Here is a 12,917-nt window from a genome sequence, read left to right on the forward strand (position 1 = left end):
ATTTTTTAATGATGTAGTTTTGGTCTTCAATTTGTTTCCTTAGTCTATGATGTCATTTTTTCCTTTCATTTTTGAAATTTCATCTTGGAAATATTGTTTTCTTGGATTATTCTGCAGCAGAAGGCCATTGTGATAAATTTCCTCTGTGCCTCATCCTTAGTTACATTTTCTTCCAGGTTGGAACTTTGTCTTTTGCATCCTCTTGTCTCTTCTCTCTCTGGGTCACTGCTGTGTGTTTCCATAATTGCCATGTGACCTCTCTTTTCTGGCTCATGCCTGTAGCTCTGTCTCCCTGTTCTGGCTGCACCATCTCTGGCCCACCGGTTCCCTCCACCCTGCAGTGTGAGGGCTGCTGTCGGGGTAAATGTGGTTCCATGGCGTGCATGCACCCCGTGGAGTGGTGCAGGTGGGGTGTGCTCTGGGTGGCGCCCAGGCTTTGTCAGAGCCCCTGGGCTCTGCCGGCTTCAGATCGAGGTCCCTCCGACCTGCATGCCCTTGGGCTTCAGGACCGTTCCTCATCTTAGCGAGTAGCGTGGAGCCTTACTTTTCTTCCCCCTGTCACCTGTTCTCCTTGGAGGCCAGCAGTGGGGAGGGGAAGAAAGGATACCCGCAGAGCTGCATCTCTCCAGATTGGGGGTTTCAGGGAGAATTCTCCAGACTTGGTTTTCTTGCCAGTTCACTTTCTGGAGAAGGAGCTGACGAGGGGTGCCAGCATTTTCCCTTGGCCACCCGATCCCGCGGTTTACTCACCTTGGGTTGTGTCTCTGCCTTCGCTTCGTTGCTGCTTGTCATATTTGGGGTGGGCCAGGGGGCTTGCTTTTGCTATTTTCGCTCATTTCTTTAGGAATTGGGAGGAGAAACTTCTGTTGCTTATTTTCAATGTTTACCCTGGAAGTCGCTCCCAAACAGATCTCCTGCCTCTACCCACCCCGCACGAGCTCTGGCCAAGCCCTTTGCTAACACACCGGGCTCCTCCCCCGTCCCCACCTTTGTCCCCACCGCCTGCCTCTTCAGATCACCAGTCTTCAGGGTCCGCCTCTGGACCACCGCCTCCGTAAGGCTTCCCTGACTTCTCCGGCCTCACCCATCTCCCATCTCTGAGCCTGTCGACGGCTCTCTCCAGCTACAACAGAGACCTTACCCTTTAATTATATGTTGTCTGCAGTGGTTTGCTGTGGGCTCCCACAAGTGCGTCTGGCCACTGAGTCAGGCAGGCTGGGTCCCGGGGAGCAGGAGCCTCAGACTCGAGCCCCCGACATCAGGCCTCTCTCCAAAGCATAGCGGGAGCTTGCTGTGGTCCAGGCCTGACGTCTCGCTCTCGTTCTCTCCTTCAATAAGAAGTCAAAACAGCGTTGCCCATGGTCAATCCAGTCTTGGAGATTGTGACTTCAGAAGTCAGTCTTGGCCAATCATTTTGTCCCTAGAGACAAGGGGCTGGGCCACTGGGGTCAGTCTGTCCCTGCTTCTGCCTCCACTTTCCCCCGGGCCCTGATGCTGTGGGCACCCATTCTGACGTGGCTCTCCTTCCCACACAGGCATCTTCATAACAACCGCATCCAGCATCTGGGGACCCACAGCTTTGAGGGGCTGCACAATCTGGAGACACTGTGAGTGTGGGGTTGTGGGGTTGTGGACTCTGTCCTGCCGGGTGATGACAGCCTGGAGTCCCGGAGTCGGAAGGGAGGGTGGCAGAGGGGAAGACTGGCAGGACTGGGATGCTGGGCTGTGGCTCCAGGCTCATCCGCGTGCCCCTCCCGAGCACTTTCTCGAGAATGTCACTCCCAGTGAATTCCTTCCTCCTTCGGAGGGGCGGAACTGTTCTCGGGGAGTTCAGGGTGGCCCAGAGACGGAGAGCCTAGGAGGCCTGCCAGCAGAGACCACCAAAACAATGCAAATTTTAGACAGAAATGAGAACTGCGAGGAGAAGCTAGTCGAACTGGGATATGAAGCCTGGGAATGGAAGGCTTGGGGGTGGGGCTGGGGTTGACTTGATGGCAGTTTTGACATCTGTTTGAGGGTGGCTGCTGACAGAGGGAGAGTGATACACCGAGTCATGCTGGTCCTGTGTGCCAGTCGGTCTAACGAGCTAGATGATGAATGAGGAGATGGTCCCTTCAGCGCTCTGGCCTGACTATAAAAAGCACCCAAGCTGTTGACGCTTAAAAAGCCATATTATTCACACATCATCATCCTGGAATTCGGTGAAGGTCAGAATTCGCCCAAACCCACCCATCATTTCCTCTGGAGTCCCGCCAGGCCCCACAGAGTGGGCTGAGTGGGCACCACTTGAGCAAACAACTGGCCAGGCTCTCTGAGCACACTGGCCGTGCCAGCCGGGGTCTCTCGGCTCCCACGATGGGGCTGGTGGTCATGGCCACCTGGTGCAGGCCTGGGAGGGCAGCACTGGGGAAACGAGGACCCCCAGGTCACCAAGCGTGAGCCGCTGAGGCTGGAGAAGGGCTCTTGGCGTTGGGGGCATGGTCACAGCTCCTCTTGCTACCTGGCCCCCATACTCCATCTGCCTTTCTCCACCCGTGACACACGCACCAAGGCATCGTTCCTGAGGCAAGGGGTTTTCAAGAGTCCAGAGCAGCAGAAGAGACGATGCAGGGAGACAAGCTGTGTGACCTGAGGAGGGAGGTGTGGGGAAGACCGTTCAGTGGCTCTGTCCCAGAGGCCTCGGCGTCTGCGTTTGTGGCTGTGGGGGAAGGACGGGAAGCCAAGACCAAGGCTCCGCTCATCTTTCCTGTGGGCGGGAGACCCAGGGCCACGGTCACTCCCTTGGGCTCAGCCCGAAGCAGGAGAAACGCCAGAGCGGGTCCGGCTCCCCGGCGTCCTCACCTTCCAGCTGACTGAGCGCCCAGGAATGGGGTGCAGGGGGATGTGCCCCAGCCAGGAGTCAGGAAAGGGAGCCTCTCCCCACTGCCGCGTGGGGCTCTGGCTGTGTGCATCCCCTCTCTAGCTGTCGTAGACAGCTGGACGGTTACTGCTGGGCAGTCCGGCCTGCTCAATCAGCCTGCTAACTGATGTCCAGGGAGGTGGCGTGACCCCAGAGTCACTCCCTCAGTTAGGGACAGAGTGATCTAGGGTGCGTTAACTGAGAAAACACAGGTGCAAGTCCCGAGCTTGTGCCTGCAGTCCTCAGTCATCTGGGTCGACTGTGAATTGTGTAAGCCTATCATGCTGGGTTGGGGGCTCCCAGGTGTAAGAGATAGCTGTGACCCTCTCAAAGGCCAGGCCCTCGAGACACAAGAGCTTTGGAGGCGGCATTTGGAGCTGCTGGGCGCCCGCAGAGCAGGGGGAGCCCAGTGTTACCTGCCCGGGAGTGTGGGGTGTGGAGGGGGCACATACAATGGGTGTGGGTTGGCAACTCTAAAAAGCCAACCAGCAGCGATTTCTTCACTTCTGGGGCACGCTGCCTAGTTCTTTCTCAATGAGCCACTGGCTTGCCGCACGCAGGGTGTTTGGCTCAGCTGGCGCTGGCTCGACTTCAGAGCTGTCCTGCCGCTGAGCGCCCACGGCACCTTCCATCCGCAGGAGCGCTCGGCCTCTGCTCAGATCCCAGGGCTTGCACCCACTTTACAGGTGGGGAAGTCAAGGAGAAGAGATGGGAACGGTCCCCACTTCCCACCTTGGGGTCAGAACCGCCCGGTGGCATCAGACAGCTTGGTGTTAAGCCAGCTCCACCAGCTTCATGACTCGGTGACGTCGTTTGCCTCTGGGAGTCTGGTTTTCTGGGATACAGCTGATACCGCTGACTCCCAGGGTGGGCGTGGGTTGACTGAGATGATGTGTGCGGGTCCCGACAGCCTGGCAAACAGGGTTAGGAACCTGCCCTGTGCTCCCTCCTTGCTCCCCATCCCTCCTCCAAGGGCCTCCATCTCAGCAACGCCCCTCGCTTCCCTGCCCTTGAGGGTAAGTTCCTCCAACTTTTGATCTCCAGTTAAAAAGGGGGAAGTGCGTTCTTTATCCTCTACCCCCCAGAGCAGTTACCTGGGGCCTGCAGGGGCGGCCAGCTGTGGAGAGATGGAGGCGTGGCTGGAGAATAAAAGGAGAGAGACAGATAGTCAGGCCTTTTAATGGTTGCGTAATTGGCACGTCCTCAGGCACGGTTATTGCTCTGGAGCTTTTCATGCGAGCGTCTCACTGGAGGGGTATTTCTCCCTCGGGCCCCTGGGTAAGTCTCTGCCACTCTCATCTCCGCAGCAGAGGGAGGACGAGACCCCCCCTCACCCCCTACTCCCGGCCCTGCTGTGGTTTGGCTTCATCAACAGGCTCCTCCTCTGAGGGGGAGCGGGACCCAGCCATTCCACCTGGGAGGAGGGCCCGGTGCAGGCATGCACACGTGGTCACACAGCCACCCGAGCCACACACAGCAGGCAAGGCAGCCATGCAATGCTCATGCCACACACTCAAGCCCTCCATGCTCCCCCCCACATACACGCTGCCACCCCACACCCGAGCACAGTGCAGACACACCTGCTGCCAACCAACGCACCCATGGCAGCACGGCCTCTGTCAGGCCCTCTGCTCTGGAGGCCAGACTGCCTGGGTGACACAGGAGGTCCTACTCTGCAAGCTGGGCCACCCAGAGCCGGCAGCCTCCTCTCTGTGAGCCCCGCCTCCCTCGTCTGCTGGGCATCAGATGAGCATCCCCATGGGCTACCTCAAAGGATGAGCGTGAGTGAGATACACATGCACCATGCTCTCTTCTGCTCCAAAAGAGCCAGGCAAATCCAAGGGATGTGGGCAGGGTCCAGGGGCTGGGTGCTGCTGTGCCCTCTCCCCTACTGAGCAGAGTAGAGCAGGCAGACTCCAGGCCCTGAGCAGAAGCCTTGTGTGCTTTGAGGAGTCCAATCGCCCAGGGAGAGGCTCTGGGGACATTGCTCCCATTTCCCCTGATGCCATCATCATGATTCCAGACCTGACCAAGACACCCCAGCGGAGGCAGACAGGACCAGCTCTGTCCTGCTTCTGCACCCACTTTCTGCTCCCACACTGAGGATGCCCCGCCTCTGTTGAGAAGGTCAGAATCAGAGATGGGCCCGCCCCTGGCCTGTGAAGTACCATTTCCTCCTCTTTCAAGATCAGACCAAATCCAGAGATCTGGGGTGAATGCACAAGTTTCTACAGTTTGTGAGTGATGGTAAACCACTAGGACCCAAAACTCTCGCCTCCTGATCCCTCCCTCCCTTGAGCACCAGCTCCTGTGAGGTCAGGTCCATCTCAGGCCTTCCCAGATATCTAGGTTGAGAAATAAGAGAAAGCAGGACCAGGAGCAATTCTGGGAAGCTCTCCAGGAAGGGTCTCAGGGACCCAAAACCAGGCCACCCTGCCCTTTGGTCAATGCTTGGAAATGCCTGGCTGGGGGCCGCGGATGCTGTGCAGAGCTGTCAGCTAATGGTCCTTGACTCCCCAGCTGTACTTACCCATGAAGTCTGTGCAAAAAAAGAAAAGCCTGGCAAACACTGTTACAACGCAGGGCCCAACACCACTCCCTAGTCTGGGAGTTTGACGTCTGCGTCTCGGCTGTGACTCAGAGCGGAGAGGGCCTAGGATGGAGCTGGGGCCAACGGTGCCTGGCCTCCCTCGGGCCTGGGAGATGATCTCAGCCTCGTTATAACCTCATTAAACAGATCGACCCAGTTGGAGCCCCTGTGCTGGCTGGACCTTTCCCCTTTGGAGGGAAGCCTGGGGCCATCGTGGCAACAGAAACCTCCCGCTCTAGCTCCAAATCAGGACCAGCGTTCAGCAGAGGTCTGGGAGGAGAGCAGGGCGGGAATCTATAGGATTCTGCCTGATGAAACAAAATTGTGCATTCCGCGTAAAAGCTGGTCTGGGGCCAGATGCCCCAGTGATCTGCTTCCACAGGACGTTTTTACTTCGACGGAAGCTGTGGCTGCAAAGCCCTCTGGCTCTGCGTCATCGACACCACTCATGCCAACAGATTTTGCTCTAAACCAACTCTGACTTGGTCCTCAAGGTGTCCGGCCGTCTCTCAGTCCTGGGCCCAAGGGCCAGCCTTCGGACCGAGACAGAAAACCAGGCGGGTCTCCAGTGGAGGGTCTCCCAGGGCTCAGGGGCATCCTGCAGCAGACTAACGACTGGACCTGAGTCAGCTCACCTGGATTCGGCCCTGGCTCTGCCACCAGCACGTGGCATGTGCGAGTCACCTGAACTCTCCAGAGGCTCGGTTTCCACAAATGGGAAATGGAGACGATAGTTTTCAATGCACGTGATGATATTTACCGAGGCTGGAAGGCTCCAGGTGCTTCATTGGTGTGGGCTTTCTCGTTCCCGTCCTCCCACCTAATGCTGGATGGACAGCAATGTGACTTTGCCCCTCCTAAATTAATTAACTAATTAATTTTCCTTTCTTTCTTTCCTTTTTTTTTTTTTTTGACAGCAGTGTGTCTGAAGGTGGCAGGGAGGGTGTTGCCTGACTCATCTCCTCCAGAGTGTGGATGGTCAGGGCGCGGCTGCCGTATTAGTTTCCTGTGGCTGCCATAACAAACTATCACAAACTTGGTGGCTTTTAAAAAAACCCCAGAAATTTATTCTCCCGCAGGCTGGAGGCCAGAAGTCCAAAATCGAGGTGTTGTCAGGGTTGGTTCCTTCAGAGGGTTCGAGTCAGCATCTGCTCCAGGCCTCTCTCTGACCTCTGGCGGCTGCGGGCAACTCTTGGCACTCCTCGGCTCACTCGGAACTCTGCCTCCATCTTCACATGCCTTCTCCCTGCCTCCTCTTCTTATAAGGGCACTTGTTGGATTTAGGGCCCACCCTGTTGATCCAGGATGATCTTATCTCAAGATCCTTAACTTAATTACATCTGGAAAGGCCCTTTTTCCAAATAGGGTCACGCTCCCAGGTTCCAGACGTTGGGACTTGAACATACCTTTTCGGGGCTACAATTCAACCCGCTCCAGCCACCCACAGGCAGGCTCCACAGAAGAGCCCGCCAGGCAGGCTAACGGGTGGGGCAGAGGTCCAGGTGAATCTCGCCAGTTTGCCTCTGATCTAAAGGCAAGCACGGATCATCCCTCTGAGAATTCCTGCAGTTCAGAGAATTAAAAATACATTTTTCTCAAAGGCTGTTGCATTTCATATCTCATTTATTCCTCCCACTCAAATACTCATTGAGGACGACAGGCAGGAATGGTGTATCCTTGTGTTACAGGTGAGGAAACTGAGGCAGAGTGGAGGACTTGCCCAGGATCCTCCAGTTAATTAAGAGCCAGGGCTGGAACGCGGGTTTCCCTGCCTTTGGCGCAGCGTCAGCCGTCAGCCCACGCGGCCCCTCCAGGCCGGCCCTGGGAGCACGGAGGAACTCTTTCCGCGCCAGCTCTTAATCATCTTACATTTGCGGGTTTATTAGCTGCAAATTTGTGGGGTTTTGTGGCCTATAGAGTAATTTATTGTTCCATATAAAACTTTTTTTCTGGCTTCCCTGCAGAACCACTAATGACTTCTAAGAGGCAGAAAATTGAGCTACCCAGTGAGTTTGTCCTGTGTCCACGACTGTGACAGGTTATTAATAGTTTTTCCCAGCACAGTGTCCCCTGTCCCATTGCCACCGTGCTGTGCTGGCCAAGGTCATTGCTCGCGTTCCCGCTGTCCCTTCCTCTCCTGCTGGCCGTGGGGCCAAAGCTTCTGCTCTGAACGTGGCTCCTCACAGGCCCCTGGGCCAGCTGGTCTGGAGTGGAGGGGAGGGAGGGCGGGAGCCGGGCTCCTGGGGCCCCTCAGAAACCGCTTTGCGGCAGGTTCCGGTAGATCCGGGGCGAGGAAACTCAGAAGTTGAGGTCTGGCCCTGATGTCTGTGGGAAAGAGGAGCTGGTAAGAAGCAACAATTGCCAGCCTCTTTTCTTCTGTTTCTTTAGATTCACTCACTCCCACGACTATTTATCGAGATACAGGCACTGGGGAAACATTTATGAACAAGGAAAGTGTAGCGCCCCCCACACAGGGACTAAGGGGCTCTGGACCAGGAGTCTGAGTTCTCTGTAACTTCTAATCACTAATGTGCTGTTCACGGCCTTGCCGGTCGCCTCGCCCTAACTCCTTAACCGTGGCGTACCCCGAGGGGGACCCTGCTTACACTCTCCCTCCGTGTTCTCAACTGCTCTCCCGGTTTTCCATACTGTGGATTTGCTGATGGCTCTGGGGCTGAACCCCAGACTTCATGATCCAAAGGCTTTCTTGACGTGCTCATGTGGACGGCTGATAGACGCTCAAACCGCGCCCAAACGTCCCCCAGGCCCGTCGCTCTAGAAGTCTTCCCTGGCCCAGTGATGCCAGCTTTGTTCTTGCAGTCGCTCAGGCTCCAACCTTGGGGTGATCCAGAAAACTCTCTTTCTCTCACACCCCACATCCAAGCTGTCAGCAAGCAACACTGGCTCCATCTTCAAAATATGTTAAGAATCTGACCGCTTCTCACCAGCCCGTGCCCTTCCCTCCCTGGATTCTGGCAATGGCCTCTTACCTGGTCACTCTGCTTCCATCCTTGTTACTCTATGATCTTCCTCAACACAACAGCCAGAGGGACTCTTATAAAACACAAATCAGACGTGTTCCTTTTCTATTGAAGCCCTCCCGTGGCTCCCATCACTCTCTGGAAAGAAGCCAGAGTTCTCCACTGGCCACAAGGCCTCAGACAACGTGACCCCCTGCCACCTCTCTGGCCTCACCCTTCTTCAGTCTTCTCCAGGCACAACGGCCTCCTCAAACACCATGTATGCCTCTGCCTCAGGACCTTTGCACTGGCTGTTTCCTTTGTTTGGGATGCTCTTTCCACAATTATCCACCTCCTTCCAGACTTTGCTCACATGCCACCTCTTTAGTGCGTCCTCCCCCATCAGCATTTTGCAGCCGCTCCTCCCTGAACCCTCCGTCTCCTTTTCCTACTTGATTTCTCCATAGCACCCCACAACCTGACGTCCTCCATTCTTTACTTATCTAGGCAGTTTGTGTCTGTCTCCACCTTGCCGTGAGTCTTGTTCACAGCCGTATCTGCAGCACCTGACACAGTGCCTGACACGGGGAAAATACTCAATAAATATTGAAGAACAAAGGAACGGCTGTCTGACCCCTGGCCATCTCTGTTCCTCTCTGAGCTTCAGTTTCTCCATCTGTACTGCGGGAGCACTGGACTAGCCGATCTCTGAGGTTCTTCCCAGCTCCGGTCTGCCATACTCAGTGCAATGCGAAGTCTTCAGCCCAGACCTTGCCCCTGAACGCCAGATTTAAGAATCTACTCATTTGTTTTCTCCCAGCCCAGGAGACAGCACAGATGTCCCATGCTCTCTAACTTGGAGAAATGCCTGGGCAGGTTGGACTGTGACCTTTGACCGCCCTCCAATTCTAGGCTTCTCTGACCCCAGTGCTTCGTTAGGGCAGGACCACGACCTCTGTATCAGAGGTCAGCAACTTTCCTTAAACCCAGCTCTGCAATCACTTCAGGGATTTTCCGAATTTTCTTTCTGGCACGGAAGAGAGTGTAGGTGGAGGGAGGGCAAAAGGAAGGCGTGTCTGTGGCTCTCAATAAACTGGTGACAATTTACTAATTGCTGCCTTTTTAAAGGGGTGGCCCTCTCTGTGGGCTGTTTAGAAGATAAAACAATGCCGTTAGTCATAAAGCTTTTGTTGGTTCCTGGCTCACCGGGTCGCCTGCCCCGAGCATGTGCAGTCAGATTCGGGCAGAGGCTCCGTCTGCAGGACCGAGAGCGGCTGAGAGGCGTATGCATTGTGCTCGGCTTTGGGACAGGCCTTCGGGAGATGAAAGAGCTGGGCTCACCCACGTTCCTCCCTGTCCCTTATCTGTGACCTGGCAATACCCACGGGTATTAGCCTGGAGAATAAAAGTGTAAGCGGAAGCCCAATTAATGATATTAATCCTGCTTTATTGCTATTGAAAGTAGAGAGAGCACCCTGTGTGTCTGCTGTCGTGGTGTCTAATGAGTGGCAGCGTCTGTCCTGGTGTCTAACGTCTGGTGAAGGAAGAGAGAAGAGCAATCGCGATGTTTGAGCGTCTGCTCCATGCAGGCTCTGGGCCGGGTGAACAGGGCAGCCTCATGGTTTGCAGGTGAGGAGACACAAGGAGCGAAGTTAAGTGACTGGCTCGAGGTGACCCTGTGGCACCCAGAGGACAGGAGCTCTCCCTACGTGCAGATAACACACAGGAGGAGTCCAGCCTCCAGCGCCAGCATCAGGCTCTGACATGCTCGTGCACCTGGGGGAAGCCTGTGTCCACCCGCCTCCCCGTTCATCCTCCTTCCCACTCTCCCTGCAACTCTCTTCTCAGCCCTGCTGCTCAGAGCCAGGACACAGCGCTGGGGAGCAGATAGAGAGGGCGTTCAACCGGGAGCCAACAGGTTCTGGAACGTCCAGCGATTTCCCTGCTCTCCTCCAGCTTCAGTTTCCCGAGCAGTGAGAAGGGGCTGGGCGAGGCGGCTGTGAAACTCGCCAGTCTGCGCTCTGAGTCCAGCGAGGCTCCCCGGGGACCTCAGGAGTCGGCCCTTCCTGCATAGCCGGCCGGAGAGGAGAAAACTGGGGACATGGGTCCTTGAGCAGCTGGGGAGCTGGGTCGCCTTCTCAGCCTCTTTCACCGGTGCCACGGGTTTGCCATCAGCTTTGATTGGGTCTGGCTGGAAACAGCTGACCAGACGAAGGGGTGATTAGCCTGGACTGCTGCAGCTTCTAGACTGAGTTCTGGCCGGAGCTGGGAATGGTTTCTCCTTAACCTCGGCCCTTCCCGTCTGCTCCCGGCTCCCAGGAGCAGCAGACGGAACAACTAACTCTTCCTGGGCTTCTGGCTGATTCCGGGCTATTAAAGATAATAGACTATAAAGCCACAGATGGACGAGTTTCCCAGCTGACGTTTAGGGCATCGTAAACCACTCTGCAATGGAACGAGCCTTGGGCCAGGGCGGCCTTCCCTGCAGCCGCCAAGAGCCTGCATGTTAGCGCTTAATGCCAAGGAGCCGAGCCCCTGCCCCCATGCGGCCAGCCATGAGGCCAACGCAGCCCCCCACCTAGGCCTCGCACAGTGGGCTCAAGGGACCATCCTCGACCGTGAACATTCACACGGATGGGCTCCGGGAGACCCAGCAGGGAGCCCTGCGCTCCTCGACTGCAGCAGGCTTCCCATCTCGTGGGGGGACACGTGCACACAGATAACCCGGTTCTGGACTCAGCTGCCTGGGCTTCCGTCCCGGCTCTTCCCTTCCTAGCTGCGGAACCTGGTCAAGTGATTGCCTCTCTCTGTGCCTCAGTTTCTCTGCAAAATGGAGGTAATAATAGCACCTACCTCAAAGGGCTGGCGAGGGAATGAAGCGAGTTGATATGTGTAGGTCGCCTAGAACTGTGACTGTTACACAGTAATTACCGTTATCATTGTTACCACCACCACCAGCGCTCTGACCCGTCTGATGCTGAGCGCGTTTCTGGAGAAAGACCAGAAAGTGCTGAGTGGGCGAGGGACTCGTTCTGCCTGCAGGGACAGAGTCAATCATGAAGAGAGCCGGACTTCAGAGGACGACCAGGACATCAACAGCTGAGGGTGTGGGGAGGGCGTCCCAGGTCGACAGCGTGGGTGACGCGGGGAAACACGAGAGGGTGGAACCGCAGACGGGGCTGGAGATGACTTCGCCGCCGCCGCCCGTTAAGGAACTTGAACTTTGTTCTGTGAGCGAGGAGGAAGCCTTTCCGATTGTTCATCAGGGGAGTGACGGTCAGCTTCGCGTTGTAAAGAGATCTTTCTGGCAGACGTGTAGTAGCTGTACGTGTGGGCTCCAGAGGCGCCGCCAGGTTCCAATCCTGGCTGCCGTGCTGAGCCGGCTCAGGGAGGCGAAGCAGCTGTAACAAATAGGGAAAAACACACCTATGGATCAGACAAGAGAAGCTCATTTCTGGATCACTGAACTCCACGGAGGGTGTGTCTTCTTGGGGCCTCACCAGCCCCAGGGCCTCACGGTCTTCAGCATCAGCTGGTGGAAGGTAGAGAGACGATGGAGGAGACAGGCTGGCTGTTTTATAAATCCTGGACTAAACGTGGCACGTCCCCCTTCTGCACACCTTCCGTGGGGGAGAATCTGGTCGGACGGCCACACCTCCTGCAAAGGAGGCTGGGAAATTCACTGTAGCTACGTTCCTGACCATTCCTCCTGTTACTGTGGGGCAGCGCTGTGCACTGGAACTTTCTGCAATGACGGACATGTTCGAAATCTGTGCTACGGGCGTGGTAGCCACTAGCCACATGAGCGCTTGAGGTGTGGCTAGTGAGACCGAGAGCTGAACTGCTAATTTTACTAACTTGTCATTAATGTAAAGAGCCACACGTGGCTAGTGGCCATGGCATTTTCTAAGTGGTGCAGCTAAAGAGGAAGGAGGGGGTGGATTTTGGTGGACAGGGTGGTCTCTGCCACAGCTGTTTAATAACCGGGTGAGATCAGACAACTTATTGGACACCTCTGTCTCACTTCCCTCAACTGTAAAACGGGTGTAGAGTGGTGTCCACCTGCAAGGCTATCGTGAGGAGTAAGAGATCATTCGGGCCAAGCACTCAGCGCCTGCGCAGAATCAGAGCTCAGCCAAGGTTGCCTCATGGATGACCTGGTGGCAGGACTCCAGTTAGGAGCATGTGCCGCAGTCCGGGGGAAACTCCTGTCCAGCCTCACCACCAAATATGCCCTTTGCTTGACCAAACTACACCACTGGTTCTTCTCAGAACTCCACAGCACACGCCCTCTAAACTAAGCTCTGTCTGCTTGACCCACCATCCTTTCCTCTCTACCTGCTGACATCCCGCCCAGCCATCAAGACCTGGTTCAGATGCCACGTCCCCATGAAGCCCTCTCGTCCCCCCAGCTCCACAGCCTCCAAAGGCCCCGGTGCCCTGTGTGTCCTCCAGGACCTACCACATC

General features: G+C 56.1%; 1 protein-coding gene across 4 annotated transcripts in view; it reads left to right on the plus strand.

Moving 5' to 3' along the window:
- LGR6 (leucine rich repeat containing G protein-coupled receptor 6) overlaps window positions 1–12,917 on the plus strand; it is a 111,145-nt gene that overhangs the window by 72,870 nt on the left and 25,358 nt on the right. For all 4 annotated transcript variants that reach the window (XM_070255913.1, XM_001916343.5, XM_070255914.1 and 1 more), the window contains one exon: window positions 1,536–1,607. In XM_070255913.1, coding sequence (XP_070112014.1) covers window positions 1,536–1,607 — 72 coding nt within the window. The remainder of the gene's footprint in view (window positions 1–1,535; window positions 1,608–12,917) is intronic.

This window comes from Equus caballus, chromosome 30 (genome assembly GCF_041296265.1).
Source record: "Equus caballus isolate H_3958 breed thoroughbred chromosome 30, TB-T2T, whole genome shotgun sequence".
Taxonomy (NCBI): Eukaryota; Metazoa; Chordata; class Mammalia; order Perissodactyla; family Equidae; genus Equus; species Equus caballus.